The following is a 19,008-nucleotide window of genomic DNA, read 5'->3' on the forward strand; positions in this document are numbered from 1 at the left end:
TTCCACAGTTCTGTGCTTGAGCAACTGTGAAACAAGGACTGAAATATTTTCTAGGGTGCAAGTCACATGTAACAATAGCCACTAAGATATACATAAAAGATCAGAATCGCAATTCTGCCCAATTCTTGAACTTTCGTTCCTCCCGTGATCTACTGATATCTGTTTGTGTTATATTCACAATGGTTCCTGCTGCTGCAATTTATTCTCACAAAAATTACAGAGGGCACATATGACTCCAGCTGTTTTTGTACCCCAAAACAAAACAAACAAACAAACAAAAACAATTACAGTCAATATAATTTAAAAGGATAAAGAAAAACTCCACTCTCCAAGTGGTGGTAGGAGAATGCACATATAAAAAAAAGGTGTTATGTATGCAAGCTTTCAGAGCCAGAGGCTCCTTCTTTTGGCAGAAGGGTTGAAGAGGAAGGGAAAGGGGTGAAGGAAAAGGACTGGGGAGATTTAGGAAAAGGGGTAAAGTTCAGAAAGAACGCACAGAATCCCAGTAGTCTCTGGCTCCGAAAGCTTGCTTATGTGTAAAACCTGTTTTTATATATGGTGAGTAGACTTACTTTCTATCCAGTTACATTATATTGTCAAAAATTTATTATTTTCATTGTTATGTTAACACTTCATGTATATAGACTGGAGCGGCAAGTGAGAATTTGTACCAATGCCAGGTGTCGAACACTGGCCTGCTTACTAGGCAGGTGCATTAGCCACCAAACCACCTTCACATGACGCTTCACACAACTGCATGGATTGCCCTGGCATGCCTCTCTCCTCAATCCAAATTCTCACTGCCACCCCAATCTGCTTTAAATTGCCCTTTATACATGAACAGAATTGCTCAGGCTCTCCATGTTCTGCAATGGCACCTCAGCATTGAATGTAAATGCTGGATCCAGCCTGAAACCCCAGTGCAGGAACTTAAACAAATGAAAGGACATTAGATGGTGAGGTGCTGTTCCAGGACATGGATAGCCTCAGCAATTCTGTTGTTCCACTGTTTCGGGACATGGGTAGCCTCAGCAATTCTGTTCATGTGTAAGATGGAATTTAAAAGTGGATTTGGGCGGCGATGAGAATTTGGATCAAAGAGGGAGGGGTGCCAAGGAAATCCGTGCAGTTGTGTGAACTGCTGTGCCAGTGGCTTAGTGGCTAATGCACCTGCTTAGTAAGCAGGTGCCCCGGGTTCGATTCCCGTCGTTGGTACAAATGTTCACTTGCCACTCTGGTCTGTATGCATAAAATCATATCTTCCCTTTCCTGCACTATGTGGCCCTCTATTCCACCAACGCACCCAGTGTTTTTACTTCTCTCCTTTTCTGCTATCTCCACCCCCCCTCCCCTCCACCAACCTCTCCCTTGCCCCTCTGTGTGACCTCCTGCCTGCACCTAGCTGCCCTACCCTATCTCCACCTTGTCCGTGAATGCTCCCAGCAGCACTTCACCATCCCCCATGCCTACTCTGCTCTCCCTCCCCCTCCCCACCCCAGCCTCCTCCTACCCCCACCCAACTGCCTCTCCCATCATGCACTGCTGCTGCATTGACAAGGGCATTGTTGGTAGCGAGTAGCAACTTTCCTATCCTTTTAATAATATTGCTAAAATCATATATGTATGAGACCAATAAAGTGTCTGAAATTGTGCCACTTCGTTTGTATTAGTACGTGCACCTGGGTTTCAGGCTGGACCCTCCATTTACAGTGAGTGCTCAGGTGCTATTCCAGAACATAGAGAGCCTCAGCAAGTCTGTTTGTGTGTAAGGGGAAATTTAAAATAGACTGGAGAGACAGTTAGAATTTGGATCATGGAGGGAGGCATGCCAGGGTAATCTACGCGGTTGTGTGAAGCGCTGTGCCGAGGTGACTTACTGGGTAATGCAGCTGCCTAGTAAGCAAGAGATCTGGGTTGAATTTCTGGCTTTTGTACAGATTTTCACTCTCTGCTTTAGTCTACATTCACAAAATCATACTTGTATGAGACCAGTAAAGTCTCTAAACATGTATAATGTCAGTTATATTAACAATTACAGTCAGTTTAATTTGATAGATTTACTTCGTTAGCATTTCATTCTGGATTAATTTTCCTTCTTGTTTCATCCGAAGGTCACCATAATGTTCTAAAGCTGGTTAAAAGCTTGTAACATTTTTACCTGGGATTCTAATACATGAACAGGAACCAAATTTCTCATTTGCAACTCACATAGCAAATCATTACAGTCTCTCATAATAAAATTAAGTATTGATCTTGGTTCAGAATCAAGTAGTGTTTTCAGAATGACAACATTTTCGCTTTTCTGTGTTACCTTTACTTAAATAGCAGTATTAATGTTTATACTCAGAATCCATACATGTATGAGAATTTTTTATTGCAATCATGTTCAAATGTAATAACTGTTTGTAAGATGATAGATTTTAATGCTATTTCCTCCTGTGTTTCACAGAATTCTCAAATTTTAAGCAGTGCAATAGATTATTTTAGTGGTTAGTTCACAGTTTCTCATGTATCTCTTGAACTAGTGCCCCATCAGCCAAATGTCACGTGATAGTTAGAACAACATCTATGCTCAATACTGTATCAAGAGCTTCGGCATATTGGGAAATCTCAAACTTGTGTGAATGCGATTATCGTTTGCTCAGTCCTGCCCTTATGAATTCTCCAAAATAAATCTGCATGTGCCCTCGATAAACAAATCTTCATCTATAAATGAACACTGACGTGTATAATAGTCTATTAAACAACCTAAAAATGTTAATCTCAGCAGCAACAGTTTAATATGTGAATATAAGATGACCCTGTATTTTTCGAATGACAGATTTGGCAAAAAACCGAGTCTTATAATCACGTAAATACAGTACTGCCGTACCTTAAACATTATAGAATTTTCAAATATCTTTTTTGTGTGATTCATTAGATATAACACATTTCACCTCAATTTTTTAAAATTAAAATGGACCATTGTCTTGTATTCTTTAGGTAAATCTCATTAGATTCATATAAACTGTTTGAGGGAAGAGAAACCTGCATGGCATGAGGTGTGAAAATCTATTTTTCCATGTTGGCAGCTATGCTTTTTTACATTTGTTCATTTTCATTTTGTTTAGATTCGTCAAGCAGACTACAACAGTGATCCCGGTATCCAGGAATTTGGAATTTCGGTCAGTAGTCAGTTTGAAAGTGTCAATGCAAGAATTTTGGATGCACCACAAATAATGTATGCTAATGTAAGTCCATTTATAAATTCTTTTCTGGTGTTGAAAATTCTAGGAAACTTGAGTAAAATGAATGTTTCTGTGCTTTCTTCCCTCGACTTGTCATCTATGTTGCAGCTTACCTGAATTTTTTTGTCATGTGTGCCAATACTGCAGCTTATTTAAGTTAAGATTTCCATTAAACAAATTGTAGCTGGAATGACTGAGTTGGATGCTGTTAAAGTAACAATCTCACTTCTGATACTGTGACCAGTTTCTTCGAGTTTATTGTTAGTTAACTTTCTTTCATCAGTACTCTGACTATTTTTAGAAAATATAGTTTATAGTTTGAAACCTTTTTTGCCAGCAATGATATAGAATTTTTCATGTGTTATTATACTTATAAGACATATACCCCCCTATTTGTGGAAGCAACATGAAATACAACTCATCTACAAATTAAGAGTAATCGATATTGTTACAAGTTAACCCACTGACTTTTACAGGGAGAGATGTAGTCCCTCTAATTAGTCTCAAAGAATTCTTGAAAGTTCCAGTCGAAATAACAATGGTAAACAGTCTTCCACACTGTATATCACCTTTCAATTTTCCATATCAAAGAGTCTCACACACCATTTTGTCTGTAAGTTATGGAGATCGAAGTTCATACAACAGTGTTATGGGGTAAGCCTCTTGCCACGATTCATTAAATTTAAACACTTCTAGCATGCTGTCCTTAGCAGCTGTTGAATCATTGACAGTTACAAAGACCTTATTACTTTGAACACATTGCTGCTTGCATTCTGTCCATAAAAAGTGACAGTAATGGTTTGGTTAAGTTTTCGGACTAGATAATTCCTTTGATATCCTGGAGCCATTAGTTAGTTAGTTAGTTAGTTAGTTAGTTGGTTGGTTGGTTGGTTGCATGTTCCATTGATCAGTCGCACAGTACAGTAGCCGTTATGATGTGGAACGTGTCAAGTGCACAAGACATGCACATATAAAACAAGATTTTTTAATATGTATATATTACAATACAGAGTTAGGGATTAATATTTCTATTATTTACCCCATTATCTTAAATGGCACAAAATGCATATACTATATTTATAGATTTATTTATTCCTGTTCAAGAATTCATCTATGGTACAGACATTTGTTAGACATTTGTGGAGAAAGTCAACACACTGTTCTTGAACATTCTACTGTGTGATATCCAATTCACTTTTCCGTTGACAATCCATGTCAACAATATGAATCACTAACCTACTATAAAGGCAGGGAAATAGGAGGTGGCTCTCTTCTGTCCTTTATTTGAATTTAGCTAATTTAGAATTCAATATTTAAACCTCCCACTAATTTTTTAACTTTAATACAATTTAAATTTTTACAAATTTATCAGCTGTTATGTACATTTTTCTAATTTACCTGTGCTAGATATCCTTTTATTTTGGATGACTTGATCAAATTTTGAAAATAATGATTTCCAGACCGTCACTGATGTTAATAGATTTAGTGTGCTGCTTTGAATGTTTAAAGTGTAAAAAATTATGTGTTGTCATCTGTCCAAATTCATACATTTAGTGAATACTGCAATTGCAATAGTGACCATACGAAACTGGAATGTTGGATAGTCTAATGTCTGGTATCAGTTTCCATTATACTGGGATTGAACTATGCGCATATGAGCTTTTAGTCCACTTTCACTACCTCTTGGTATTTTAATGTTATTGTGATTACATGCTTACTGAGTTGAGCATTGGAAGTACCATCTACGAGTTTGATACACCCCTAAACTATGATAGATGGAAGTTCAAAACATATAAGGAGATGGAACTTGGATAAACTAAAGGAAACAGAGGTTGTTAAGAGTTTCAGGGGAAGCATCAGACAATGTTGGAATGAAATGGGGGAAAGGAATAGAATGGAAAGTGAATGGGTAGATCTTAGAGATGAAACAGATAAGGCAGCAGAGGATCACATAGGTAAAAAGGCATGACCTAATATAATCCCTGGACAGCAGAGAAGGTAATGAATATAATTGAAGAAAAGATAAAATATAAAAATGCAGCAAATGATGTATGCAAAAGGGAATACAGATGTTCAAAAAGTGAGGTTGGCAAATAGTACAAAATAGTTAAGCAGGAATGACAAGTGGACAAATGCATGGATGTAGAAGCCTTTATAATGAGGGAAAGGTAGATACCAAGGAAGAGACCTTTGGAGAAAAAAAGGAGCAAATATTTAGAGCTCAGCTGGCAAGCCAGTACTGATAAAAGAAGGGAAAGGTGAAAGATGGAAGCACTATACTCTGTGAACATTAATAAAATGGACAAACTGCAGGGACGAATTCCTGGCTGGAAATGGAAGAAAAAAATCCTATGAACATGTGTCCTGAAATGTATGGTCAGCGTCTAACTACAACAAATTGTCCCAGAACACAGTACAGAACTCTTCGCATCCACGTCATAACAGATGTTCAAAGTGGCCTCAATGGGATTGCAGGTGATTTGGATAGTAGTGGTTGTCATGCAGGATACACATAATCATACTTTGGTTTACACCATGTTGGTGGGCCACTTTCCTGGAGCTTGTACTAGGGTTCATCTTAATATCCTGTAGAACCCAGTCCTCGAAGCCTGGTGTACGCTCAGTACACTGCCTCCCTGGACGTCCATCTGTCTGAAAAGACCCATGATCACGGAAATGTCCAAAAAAGGGCTTGAAATGTTGTGTGACGTGCTTGGTGTGTGTGAGGGTACTTGTTTTGGTATAGCGGTACAGCCTCTCTACTGCCTCCATTTGCTTGGCCACACCCAAACATCATCTTGGCTTGTCCCTAACATGGATACTGAACCATTCCACTGCTTACAGTATGCTGCACCAATCTCACAATACATAATACACAAAGAATATATGGCATGTGGTCAAAAGAACTGACATTTGTCAGCACCATCTACTGTGGCAACGATGCATTTCCGGACATGTGTTCGTCAGACTCTTTTTCCTCCATTGCCAGTCAGGAATCCGCACTTGCAGCTTGTCAGTTTTATTAATGTTCAACCTGTATAGAGGGCCCCTACAAGAAAATCTAACTTGAAAACAGTATTGAAGAAATAGAAGAGGAAGAAGATAAAGATGAGAAGCATAATATACAATATGAACAATTTAACAGAGCTCCAAAATAGCTCAACCAAAACAAAGCCACTAGAATAGACGACACTCTTGGCAAAGCCAGGCACAGCAAAACTATTCTACCTGGTGTGGGAGATATACGAGACAGGCAAAATACCCTCAGACATCAGGACTTCTCTCCGTCTGAACAGGCTTCAGAAGGCCCAGCAGTGCCGGCCAATTGCCGTGTTATCCTCTGCCAATAGGCATCACTGGATGTGGATATGGAGGGGCAAGTGATCAGCACAGTGCTCTCCCAACTGTTGTCAGCTATCATGACTGAAGTGGCTGCTTCTCGTGAAGTAGCTCCTCAGTTGGCCTCATAAGGGTTGAGTGTAGCCAGTTTGTCAGCAGCACTCAGCAAATATGGACAATCACCCCTCCAAGTGCTAGCCAAGTCTGACGGTGCTAACTTCAGTGATCTGATGAGAACCTGTGTTATGATCTGATGAGAACCTGTGTTACCACAGCAGGAAGGCTGTTCATTAGGCTTCAGGAAGAGAGTAATAATTCTATTTACGAAGAAGGCTGATGGTGACAGGTGTGATTACTTCTGAACCATCAGTTTAATATTTTCATGGTTGCACAATACTGATGTGGATTACTTACAAGGAATGGGAGATGATACTGCACGATATTGTTAAGCCAGTTTTCGTATGGGTGAAATATGGACACACAAAAAAGGGGGGGGGGGGGGAGTCATGATGAAGATGGAGTTGCCTGGTGGTGAAGGGAGTCAGCACAGTCTGAGAAAAGAAACACATTTCTTGGCACAGTTGTCAATAGAGGGATAGCAAAGTGGCTGGGGATGAAACAGTAATGTGAATCTCCTGGTACATCTGGTGCTCACTAAACCTCATTACACTGAAAACACCTTACTGCACTTAGTAATTCAGATGCTGATATGGGGGAGTGGGTGGGATGGGGAGGGGGGGGGGTGGATGAACCAGGCATCTTGGCATCAGCCTTTATAAAGCTGTAACAAAAATTTTTTGAGGAAATTAGCGTGATGAGGGGCTGCAGGAGATGAAGTAGAACCTCTCACATTTCCTGAACTGTGGGGAGTTGAATTCAGGTGAACTCTAGTGAAGTACAGCAGCTAATGACACAAGCCCCGCAGCATTGCGTGAGGCAAGGTGCCGAGAGCATGGACAGGAGATGCTGCCTCATTGAAGCAGGCACAGAGACTATACAAGAGATAATTGTGAGTCCAAAACTCCTGGGAAGTGTGGCAGTCAAAGATCTATTTGTGGCAGAATACGGGTGCTGGAGAAATGTGGAAACACGTTGACCAACAGGAGCTTCACTGATCACTGGTTTCTGGCTGATGTGGCATGTCATTTGTTGCTGTCAGTAGAGGCAAACAAAGAGAGTTGCCACACAGGTTCCCCCTTCTGTGAGGGGAAACATTGGTGCTAACAGAGCAGAGAGACGCTTGAAACTGACTGAGGGTGCCTGCTGGGTGACATCTCGAAGCAGCTGTGTGGGTCAGGAAGTGGTGGAGGATGGCGCCACCTGTCAGGCACTCCGAGGTGCGCAGCGTCTGCTGCGATGTAGAAGAAGGACCACGCGTGTTAAGGGGCACGTGCATAGGTTGCCATTTCTATGCCAGTGCAAGTGCTGTAGTCTCCGGTGAGAGGAGGGGCTTGGGTAATTCCTGTGCATGGTGCAGAGTGCGTGTAAAATTATATCACATTGTATCACTGTTCCAACCGTTCGGGGAATAGCACCTGTGGCAGCTACTCCATGTCAGGGATAGCAGGTGCCTGTGTGGGGTAGGTGCAGTGTCTTTTTTGGCTAGAGGCTGTGAAAACAGCTATTTAGTCTTGGCATCAGGGTCCCAGCCACTGGGAGGTTTGGTGGTCAGGTAGTTGACTGACAATGAGTTGGGGCCAGTGTTGGGGGTAGTGTCAGCTGGCAGTGTGTTGGAAGCAGCATCGGGTGGCACCACCCTGTAGCGTTCTGGCGTGCATCACCTTTGGTATGGTGTTATTGGCACTGTGACTGGGGCCAGCCATAGGAGGCAACGGTATGGTGCTCATTGGCTGGGGGCAGCTTAATGACACAGGCTGGGTTGAGCTTGTCTGAGGAGACAGTGTACGCCAATGTACTTTGTGTGGAGCGGTGGCTCGTATGCATTTGCCCGAAGCGTGATGTGAGTACACGTTGTGATATTGTGGTAGGTGAAGGTGCAGTGGTCGCTGTGACATTGTGGTGGTACTGTTAACAGCTGGGCTGTGTGCCTTGGAACTGTTCCGTGGAACCTGGGACAATGCTGTCAGGAAGAAGTGGGGCTCACTGGTTGCTTTATGTGCAACCACAGGCCGAGAAGTACCAGTGACAGATCATTCGGAAAAATAACACATAACTACAGCTTTAAATTTGTGGTTGAACCATTCCACCATGCATTTAGCAAAAAACTGATAGCTGTAAGGGCAGTGGGTATTGGAGCCACAGGTGTCTGTCCTACATGGAAGAATGTAGGAGGGAATTGGCACCTGCGATCTGAAGAGATGTCGCAGTGGCATCCAAAACAGGACACCCGGGTCCAAATGAAGGCTGTGGACACTGTTTTGGCTGAAATATCAGGGATTGGAGTAGTCTCTGGAGAGCACATAAATTTGTTAACAGTTGTCAACAGGTGTTGACAGCCAATGGAATAAGATAGTGGGTGGATGACATCAAGGTGTATGTGTGTGAACTGATGGTGTGGAGGGAAGGTGGCAATAGGAGCATGTTGTGCTATCTGACCTTTGTGTGCTGGCACAGTATACATGCTTGGATCCAGTTGCTCCAGTCACATTGAATGCTGGCCAGACGATATATTGTATCGTAAGGGTGACAGATGCACAGACACTCAGGTGTGCAAGGCCATGAACACAGTCAGGGACCATTTTTGGAAGGTGGAGGGGAGAAAGGAGTTGGAGCGATTGCCAGAACCATTAGGTTGTGAAGGGTCTACAAGAATGTTGCACCTTATTTAGTGGTCAGTGCTGGGTATTGCTATTAACTGCAGGTTGAGCCCGGACTCAGCTTCCTGAAGGGGCCACCCTCTTGGACAGCAGCAAGAGTATTGTAATCTAGGAGTTGGATGATGACACAGGAATGGCTAAGGCAATCTGCCACAGCGTTGTCAATGCTGGTGACATGCTGGATGTTGGTAGTGAATTATGCAATGTACTCATTTAGTATAAACTGTAGGAGTGAGATCTTATATATGTCGTTCCTACAAAAAGCCATTGTGATGGAATGGTGGTGTCTAAAGTTACTAAAGATGCATCTCTACACTGAAGGTTGGAAATATTGAATGGGTTCATGGATTATGAATAGCTCACAGTCGTATGCGCACCAGCAGCATTGTACATCAGAGAGCTTGGAAGAAATGAAGGTGAGCAGTAACCAGATGTTATTCACATGTTTCTGCAGGATGGGTCCAATATTTGTGTGGCTCATGTTGGTGCCAATTGAAAGGGCAGCAGTAGGGTAGGATTGGGTCATATTGCAAGGGAGGCAGTAGGGTGGGTTTGGGGCAAAACAGCAACATTGGTGAGGTCTTGTTTTGTCCTCTCAAAGCTCTTGATCATGGCATGTGTCCAAGGAAGCTGTTTTTTATCTTTCTTTTACCATCACAAAGTTGGGGGTGGCAGCATCCTTGAGATATTGACAGAAAAAATTGACCGTGCCTACAAAACGCTGGATGCTGTTGCTACTGCTTGTACCTTCTCAGAGAGGAAGCAGAAGCTGGGGCAATGACTGAGTGCTTGAGAAATTCCACCTTGTTTGTCCCAAAAACACAATTTTCGGCATTGAGGATCACCTCAGCTTTCTGTAGGTTCTTGAACATGTTGGTGGGAGTATGATGATGATGAAGTTTGGTTTGTGGGGTGCTCAACTGCGTGGTCATCAGTGCCTGTACAAAGTCACAACTTCTGCACAGTTCAATTGAGCACTGTCACGAATGATGATGATGATGAGGAGGAGGAGGAGGAGGAGGAGGAGGAGGAGGAAATGATGAAGACAACATGAACACCCAGCCTGGTTGGGAATCGAACCCGGGACCCCGTGATCCAGAGGCAGCAACACTAGCCACTAGACCATGAGCTGTGGACATTTGATGGGAGTAGAAGAGTACACCATTGAAATAGCCAAAATATAGTGCTGCATCCCATAGGATGTTGTCTAACAATTGGTGCAAGATTTGTATAGTATGGAAGCTGAATGTCATTAACACACTTTTAAACAGGCCAGAGAGCCTTATTAGTGCTATTTTCTTGATGTCCACCAGAGCAACAAGAATTTGTTTGTAGGCCTTTGCACAGACTATCCTACTGAAGATAGTTTCTCCCGAGATGGCACTGTCATAGGGTAGCAGTCAGAAATGGTGCAGGTGTAGAATTTATGTTGATCGCCACACAGGCACCAGGAACCATTCTTTTTGGGAATAGAGTGAAGAACTGAGATCCGAGGGCTTTTCAGGCAGCAGGAAACCAGGGGTGGTGCCAATATAATGGACGGTTCCATGCTGTAATTCCTGGCAGCCACTGAATGGTGGGGTGAGAAGGGGAAATTCTTCAAGGGGCTCAGCATATAGGCCTAAAATTGTCAGCTGTTTCATGGCAAAACACATGGCGGACAGACCAGCCATAGGTGCTGCCTCGTAAATGATGCTTCGCTAAGTTGGCCAGTAGGAAGTAATGGCTGAGAAAATTGACGCCCAGAATGGGGCCGGTAACATCTGCAACTGTGAAGGCCCACGGGAGTATATGGTGAAGGCTTAAGTTGAGCGAGTACCCCATAAACAGGGGTAGCTGAATTGTTGGCAATAGTGGTCAGGTGAGGAGATGCAGGGCTGGGGTTCAGGAGTAGTTTGAGGGGACATAGAGACAGGTCAGAACTTGTGTTGGTGAGGTAGTGAACAGGGTAATTGGTGTCATTTAAATCCCAGATGAATAGCTGTTATGGTACAGCAACAGGGCACATGTACTGTTGGTGTTTGGGGCCCCGGAGCAAGGGGGTATACAATTGTTAGCATTCTCACTGAACCTCTGATAATACCAGCACACTGCAGTAAGTTTGTGATGGTCATCAAAGGGGAAGCTAGAACTGCTCTGGCAGGGGCCGATGTCGTGCAAGTGGAAGCGGTCAGTACCTGGCAGTGGGTGGTCGAGGCGTACACAGGTGACACTGGCTCTAACTGCTGCCACCTCAGAGCTTGGGTGCACTATAATCTGGCAGAGGACAGGGGCAGGGATGCTAGATGGAGGTCACTAATGGTGGGGGGGTGTGACTGACGCGACGTGCACGGAGGCTCGGGATGGGGCAGTGGGTACAGGAGAACAGCCACCATGCTGGCAGCTGGCAGTGGCATCGGTGGAATGATACCCAGTGGTATGCATTACAGCCATGGCTGGGAAAGAATTCAGAGTCTCAAACAGTTTGTCATCCAAGACAGTTGCATCGCCTAATGATAAATGGGTGTGTGAGGCCAGGACAGCCTGCATGGGGAGAGGACAGTGGACGAGCCAGCAGTTTAGAAACAGACCTACATGGAGGACGCACAGTTTGGGGAGTGCTTGGATGTGACTCAGCAACAGAGATAGCCGCATGTCACTACACTCATTTGGAGGATAATAAATCACATGTCCGTTGCAGTATGAAGCTGGAAATTATATGCTCTTTTAGTTTAATGTAGCTGCCTTATGGTTGGGGGTGTGTGGGGGGTGTTTAATGACATCTTGAACCTGTACATTGGTGGTCAGGTGGAGGTGCCAACAGCTATCTTCAACTTCGTTGTATTGCCCGTGATAGAACACCCTGTGAAAACTGCCTTGATGGAAGCAAACCACAAGCCTGGATGCCACTGGTTGATGGGGCAAATGGGTGGCCACATGAGCAGGAGGAGGTTCAGCTGGGTGAGCTGGCACGAGGCCCATGGCCCTGTTGGCTATCAGAGCCAAGCTGTTCTTTAGTGCTGTCAGGTGTGTGTGGAATTCTAAAACCTCTTGAAGTGCTCCTGGACACAGGGTTGGGAGGAATAATGGGCTGGCTGGGGGTTCGTCGGGTGTGACAGCTGCAGTATTGGGGACATGTGGCAATAACATCAGGACACTCATAGTGTGGACCATCAATGAAATATCTATTGTGTGTTGCTGCAAAAGAGAGAGTTCAGCACGATGCCTGGTAAAACAGTGACGGGTCTGAGCATGTGGTGCTAAGGCTGTATTATGGTGTGTACAGCCCACTCAGCAAATGGTGGGGGTGGTGGATGGGTGAGGTTGTGGGATGAGAATGGTGGCGCAAGTTGAGAAAGGGGTGCAGGTGGAGAATGGTGGTGTACACTGAGGGTAGGGGGTGTGAGTGGGGGGTGGTGATGAGAGGTGCAAGCAGAGAGTGGGGGGGTGCGAGTGGAATGATGTGCACTGTCAACCTAATGGAAAGTAATTGCCCTCAGAAACACATAGTGCATGCCAAATGAATAAAGTAAAAAGCAGCATGACGTGGTAGTAAGACTCTTCAGGGGTCACCAATGAAGGAATGACTTAATGTTAACTCCACTTTTAAGGGCTGGTAAGTTTCCAGGCTTACACAAATATGGCAAGAATAAATAACAATTAACTAAACGCACTGAAGGAAACACATGAGGTGATTTGCATTATTTATTCCAGAAGACTTAACTACTACTAATACAAAAGAACAGTATAATGAATTTGCATTTTTGGAATTAAGGGGAGCCCTTGCTCATGTTGGAGTCTTTTGAACAGGACAGAGCAATTAACAGGTTACAGCATTTGGTGTGGCAACATTTGGTGACTCGAACAAACAAACGCTGAAGAGGGGATTAGTGTAAGGTATCATGGGAACAGTGTTCATATAGGTGAAATGTGTACACAAATAAAAGCAGGGGAATGGGAATCAGGACAAAGATGGACTCACCTGGTGGTGAAGGATGTCAGCTGTGTCGGACAAAAGAAACTTGTTTCTGGGTGCTCTTGGGGGTAAATGGATACCGAAGGGGCTGAGAATGAAATGGTAATGTAAGCCTCCTGGTACTTCTGGCACTCACTAGGCCTCACTGCACAGTAAACATTTTACTGCACTTAGGAATCCAGGTGCTGATACCGAGGATGGACATGCGTGGGGGGGGGGTATAGAATCATGACAAAAAGCCTTTGAGGAAACACAGCTTGAGGATGGAGCATGGGAGACATGGTAGAACCTCTCACATTCCAAACTGCTAGCAAGTACGGAAACTCAATACAAATGCAAACCCGTGCTGTTAACATGAACTCTGGTGAAGTGTGGCAGCTAATGTCAAAAGCCACATGGTGTTGTGTGAAGTGAGCTGTCAAGGGCATGGCCTTGGGATGATACCTTGGAACAGTCAAAGATCTCTCTGCAGCACAAGTGATCAGCATGGTTGGTGGAGAAACATGGTGACACATTGGCCAGCAGGCATGTTGCCTGCTGCTGTCAGTTGGGGTGAACAAAGGGAGTTTCCATAGGCTCAACAATAACCTTTGAAGATGGATCAGGAAGTTGGCACAATTCCTCAAAATGGAAATGATGATGATGAGCAGTGAATGAATCATGTCCACCATCAACCGATTCGTAACAGAGACCAAACCTTTTCATCGAAGTAATTACAAGCTCAGTTACAAAGATTTCAATTGCCATTATTTTTAATTATTGTAATAAGATGCAGGGAGGCTCTTGACAATGTGGGTATCGTCTTCTCGTGGCCATTGGCGGTCAGTTAAAAGACTGCGTTGACCTGCACTGCAAAGCACTGCATCCACAGAGACGTAAGATGCCCCATTATCACAATCTTGTGAACTCCACATGAAACAGAAAACAAACAAAATTATATTAGGAAGTAAAGGTCTAATTGAGCTGTGTTGAGGCATGTTGTATGGTATGAATGGGTGCCAGACCCTGAAGAACCCCTTTGTGAAGTATGAGAGTTGTGTGTGTTAGTGTATCTGTAGATTGTAGATGACTCAAATGGTGTGTGTGTAGTGTAGTGCCATGTTTGTGTTGAAATGATGGCAGAAGGGAGAGGGTGAAGGCCTGTGCCTGTGCATAGCCTACTTGTCTCGAACAGCATCTAGGAGGCTGCCAAGCTTAATGTCCCCATCTGACGAACAGATCACTAGGAACAATCTCGCATGCTCTCACTTCATGAGAGACTGTCAAAAGGTATGGAATTGCAATGTAGCATACCCGGACAGTCACCCATCCAAGTACTGGCCACAGCTATTGTTCTTAACTTTGGTGATCTGACAGGAACTGGTGTATCCCCCGTGACACCCCCCTTGACTTTACCAAACATTGCTCAGACCAGAAAGGGCCAGTGTTACTGTCAATATTTGTACACTGCAAATAATCTGGCGTCTACCTCTAACATAAAATAGATACTTCTCTTAATTAAACATATCTTTATGCTTCACTTAAGCATGTGCTCAGACTGTCTCCCAACAGCTGCAAGAAACATTTGCATTCACCCAAATGTCATATGGAATGATTGGAGCTTCACTGTGCGGCTTCACGGTGTGGTGGCACACTGCAGGCCAAATTGATAGTAGGTGTGTGTGTCTCCGACGTTGGAGGTGAGGGTGCAAAACCTGCTCGGGGTGAGACAGGGGGCGAGGTCGGGAAACCAGCGAACGGTGGCGAACAGTCTTCGGCGGAAGAGGTGTGTGGTGAGGTTGATGGGACCACGTCTTTGTTCTCAATCAAGGATGGATCACCTGCAGAGTCTGACTGCGGCAGTGTGAGACCATCAGGGTCGACGAAAGCTGGTTTTAGGCAATACAGAGAAACTGTCTGTGTGTGGTCTTTAATCGTGATATCAAAAGTCATGTCCCCCCTGCCACAGGACCTTTTAGGGGACAAGATAAGGAGGTTGAAGAGGCTGCCTAACTGCATCATCAAGTAGCCTGACGTGGGAGCAGTAAGAGAGTTCAAAGGGAACATAAGTTCCGGGTGGTGAGTGACTGATGGGCAGGTGCAAACACATTTGTTGAAAATGCGTACGCATCTGGCTAATGAAATCTGGTGAGGGGGGAGATCCTCGCTAACCTGGGGAGGAATAAGTTCCCCCGGTAGGACCGGATTCTCGCCAGAAACAAATTTGGATATAGTCCCCTGTAGGTCAGGTTTATAGGTCGAGTGTAGACCAAGTAGCACCCACGGCAGAGCTTCTGACCAGAGACAATCGTGGCATCGAAGGGCCGTCTCGAGGGTGCGGTGCCATCTCTCCACCAACCCATTGCTTTGTAGGTGATAGGAGGTAGTGTGTATTTCTTTTAATACCGCAGATATTGCTGAGGATGGTGAAAAGGGAGGATTTGAACTGTCGACCCTGATCGGTGGTGATAGTGGTCGGGCACTTGAACGAGCGATCCACGCGCCAATGAAAGCCTTGGCTACCATCTCGGAAGATAATGTTAGGGAGAGGGACAGCCTCGATCCAGCGAGACAAATGGTCTATATCTATGGCCCTCCGAAGGAGGAAGAGGCGGGATCAGATCAGTATGTACGTGACAGAATCGTCCTGCAGCAGAGGTAGGGAAGTGTGGCGGCTGATTTTGTTGCGATGGCAAGCGAAGCAACGCTCCGAGGTTTGACAGTCCCGTTTGATATTATTCCATACAAAACGTTCTGGCATGAGACGTGTAGTGGCTCGAACGCCTGGGTGGGCTAGGTTACGCAGGGTGTCGAAAAATTGTTGGCGCAGCCCGGATGGGAGCAAAGGGCGTAGTCTGCCGGTTGAAGAGTCACATTGCACCTCGTCAGAAACGTCAGGAAATTTTGCCTTTGTGAAAACAAGTGATGTTTACGGGTCTCATAGGAGAGCGGAGAGCCTGAGAATCTTCATCAGAAGCTTGGGGGGAGGCCAGATTGCAAAGATCAACGATGCGGGAAACAGCACTGATCCGCTAGAAGAAATCTGCAGCGACGTTATCTGCACCCTTGATGTAACAGATGTCCGTTGTGAGTTGAGAAACTAGATCAAAGTGATGGTAACGACAAGTGGGTGTGTCCTCAGGTGAGTTGCTGAATGCTTCTGCTAGTGGTTTGTGATCGGAGAGGACAAAAAGCGAACATCCCTTGATATTGGGGCGGAAATGTTTGATTGCCTCGTAAACAGCAAGGAGCTCTCTACCAAATGCGGAGTATTTTCTCTGAACTGTAGATAGTTTCTTCGAGAAGAAATGAAGGGGAGAAACCGTGTCGCCCTTGCGTTGTTGCAACACTGCCCCCACCGCGATGTCACTGGCATCCGTAGTGATGAATAACCCGGGTGGGCGAGTGTCACCGCGTGAGCTAAAGAAGTCTTCAGAGCCTTGAAGGCCTCTAGCATTGGAACAGTCCAAGAGACGGGTTTGATACCGGAATTTTGTTTGCCTGATAGCGCGTCCATCAGTGGTGCCTGAACAGCGGCGGCGGAAGGCAGATGGCGAGGATAGTAATTGATAGTGCCGAGGAAATGGCGTAGCTGTTTGTAAGTAACATGAGATTTGGAAGGCTTTATTCCGTCAGCGGAGACGGTGTAACCTAGGAAGGAGACTGACACATGGCGCAACTGAAACTCGTCTTTGTTGACCTCGATACCGTTGGAGTTCAAAGTCTGGAGGACCGTAGACAGATGATTTTCATGTTCCTCCGCTGAGCTGCTGAAAATGAGAATGTCGTCCAGAGAAGCAAAGCAAAACTCGAACTGTCGCAAGATAGAGTCAATGAAACATTACCATGTTTGCGCCACATTCTTTAGGCCGCTCGGCATGAAGTGGTTTTGGAATAAACCAAGCGGTATGATAATAGCTGTCTTAGGAATATCTTCTGGCGCCATGGGAATCTGGTGGTAGGCGTGTTTGCAGTCAATAACACTGAAAATTGTGGTATCTGATAACATATGAGTGAAGTCATTGATGTTTGGCACTGGGGGATTGTCCGTGACGGTACAAGCATTTAAGCACCTGTAATCGCTACACATTCGAAAAGATCCATCGTGTTTGGGGATGAGGTGGATTGGCGAAGACCATTTGCTGTCTGGAGGTTGCAGAACACCTGCCGCCAAAAGTTCATAATCTGCTGCCGGGCCGCACGCAACTTGATAGGGTTTAGGCGTCAGACCTTATGCCTAATAGGAGGGCCGACAGTGGTAACTATCTTGTGTGTCATTCCATCAGTGACAGAAGAAACTGAGAAATGCACATAAGATTGGCTAACGTCCCGGTGCTGAGTCTTCGGACAAGCAGGGCGCGATGAGGCATAGCCGTTAAGCGCAAGTGGGGAAAGGTAGCACGAAAGTCACATGTCTCTTGTTGTGCGCTTGCGTGGAGGGGGTGGGTGCGCGTGCAGCACTGAGCAAAGGGGAATGGGTGGCGACTGTCCAGTGTTAACCTTGTACTGGACAACCGAGCGGGTGAGAGCAGTGCAGGAGTCACACGTAGGGCCACAATGGCCACTGAGTCATGTGGCCGGTGAGCGAGAGAGGGGGAATGTTTATCAACACGCACAGCAGCTGTCTGAGAGGTGGGTGTGGTCACAATGTGCACGCTGCTGTCATTAGCAGCATTGTTTGAAACACATGGCACTGGATGAGGCGATCGCGATGGGGTTAGAACGTAACACGCAAGTAAAGTTTGTGGACTAACCTGGTGAGAGTTTGAGGTAGGCTTGGGCGAGCTATCTTGTTTAGGTGGCGGTGCCATGGAAATGCAGTTGCAGAAGCAAGATGCGAGCCGCGACGAGCTCACTGTAAGTGGATGTGATATGTTGTTTCAGCTTCTTGTTGCCCAGGTGGAGTTGCATCACTGAGTCGTGTTCTGACAGTAGGTCAGTAACGGAGGTCACAATGTTGCCCACGAGGGCGGAGCACTCGCGTATGATATCGTATGTTGCGGTGGAAACAGAGTGTTGCACATAAGTGCAGGTGCACAGTATGTGAGTGTTCGTAGGATGGTGGAGCACTGAACCCTGTATGACGTTCAGAGATAATTCGTAATGAGACAGAAAATCGATACCGAGGATCGGTTCATCGATGTCGGCAATGTAGAACGCCCATGGAAAATTTAGAGAAGGAGATGGAGTCACCGTAACCTTTACTGAGCCTGAGGTAGGTATTGTCAACGTGTTGACAGCTCATAGAAGTGACTTTGTCTGTGAAGAAGCAGGTGGAGCCATCGAAGTAGGTATGATCGACATGTCAGCACCAGTGTTGACCAGAAAAGCTAGACCTGATGGAATGACAGTCGCATAGAGACGACCACTCAGCCGGGCGGACGAGTGAACGAAATGTAATTTAAGAGGACGCGTGCTAGGTTCCCCGCAGGACTCGGTGTTTGGGTGTTGGCGTGGCAACCTGCACTTCTTGGCGTCATCGCTGAACACTTTGTGGTACCAGCAGAAAGGGTGAGGAGGAGGTGGAGACTGTGACAGTGCGGGCGGCTTGTCCTCATTGATTTGTTCCGGTAAATAGACCGGTACGTAAGGTGCGTGGGCGATCCTGGAGTGCTCGGACAGTGGAGAGAGTGAGCCAATGCTGCCAGGAGAAGCAGACGAGATGATGGTGGTGTGAGCCCTGCCTATGCCGGCAGAAGGTCGGTATGCAGCGGTGGCTGTGCCGACGAAT

At 45.3% G+C, this 19,008-nt stretch overlaps 1 protein-coding gene and 1 non-coding gene across 2 annotated transcripts in view; both read left to right on the forward strand.

Moving 5' to 3' along the window:
- LOC124544676 (protein argonaute-2-like) overlaps positions 1–19,008 on the forward strand; it is a 314,130-nt gene that overhangs the window by 167,297 nt on the left and 127,825 nt on the right. Inside the window, exon 12 of the mRNA XM_047123299.1 lies at positions 3,111–3,230. Within this exon, the coding sequence (XP_046979255.1) occupies positions 3,111–3,230 (120 nt within the window). The remainder of the gene's footprint in view (positions 1–3,110; positions 3,231–19,008) is intronic.
- On the forward strand, positions 1,144–1,217 carry Trnat-agu. Its single transcript has one exon. It is a non-coding gene; the product is annotated as a tRNA-Thr (tRNA).

The sequence above is a fragment of the Schistocerca americana genome, chromosome 8 (assembly GCF_021461395.2).
Source record: "Schistocerca americana isolate TAMUIC-IGC-003095 chromosome 8, iqSchAmer2.1, whole genome shotgun sequence".
Lineage (NCBI taxonomy): Eukaryota > Metazoa > Arthropoda > Insecta > Orthoptera > Acrididae > Schistocerca > Schistocerca americana.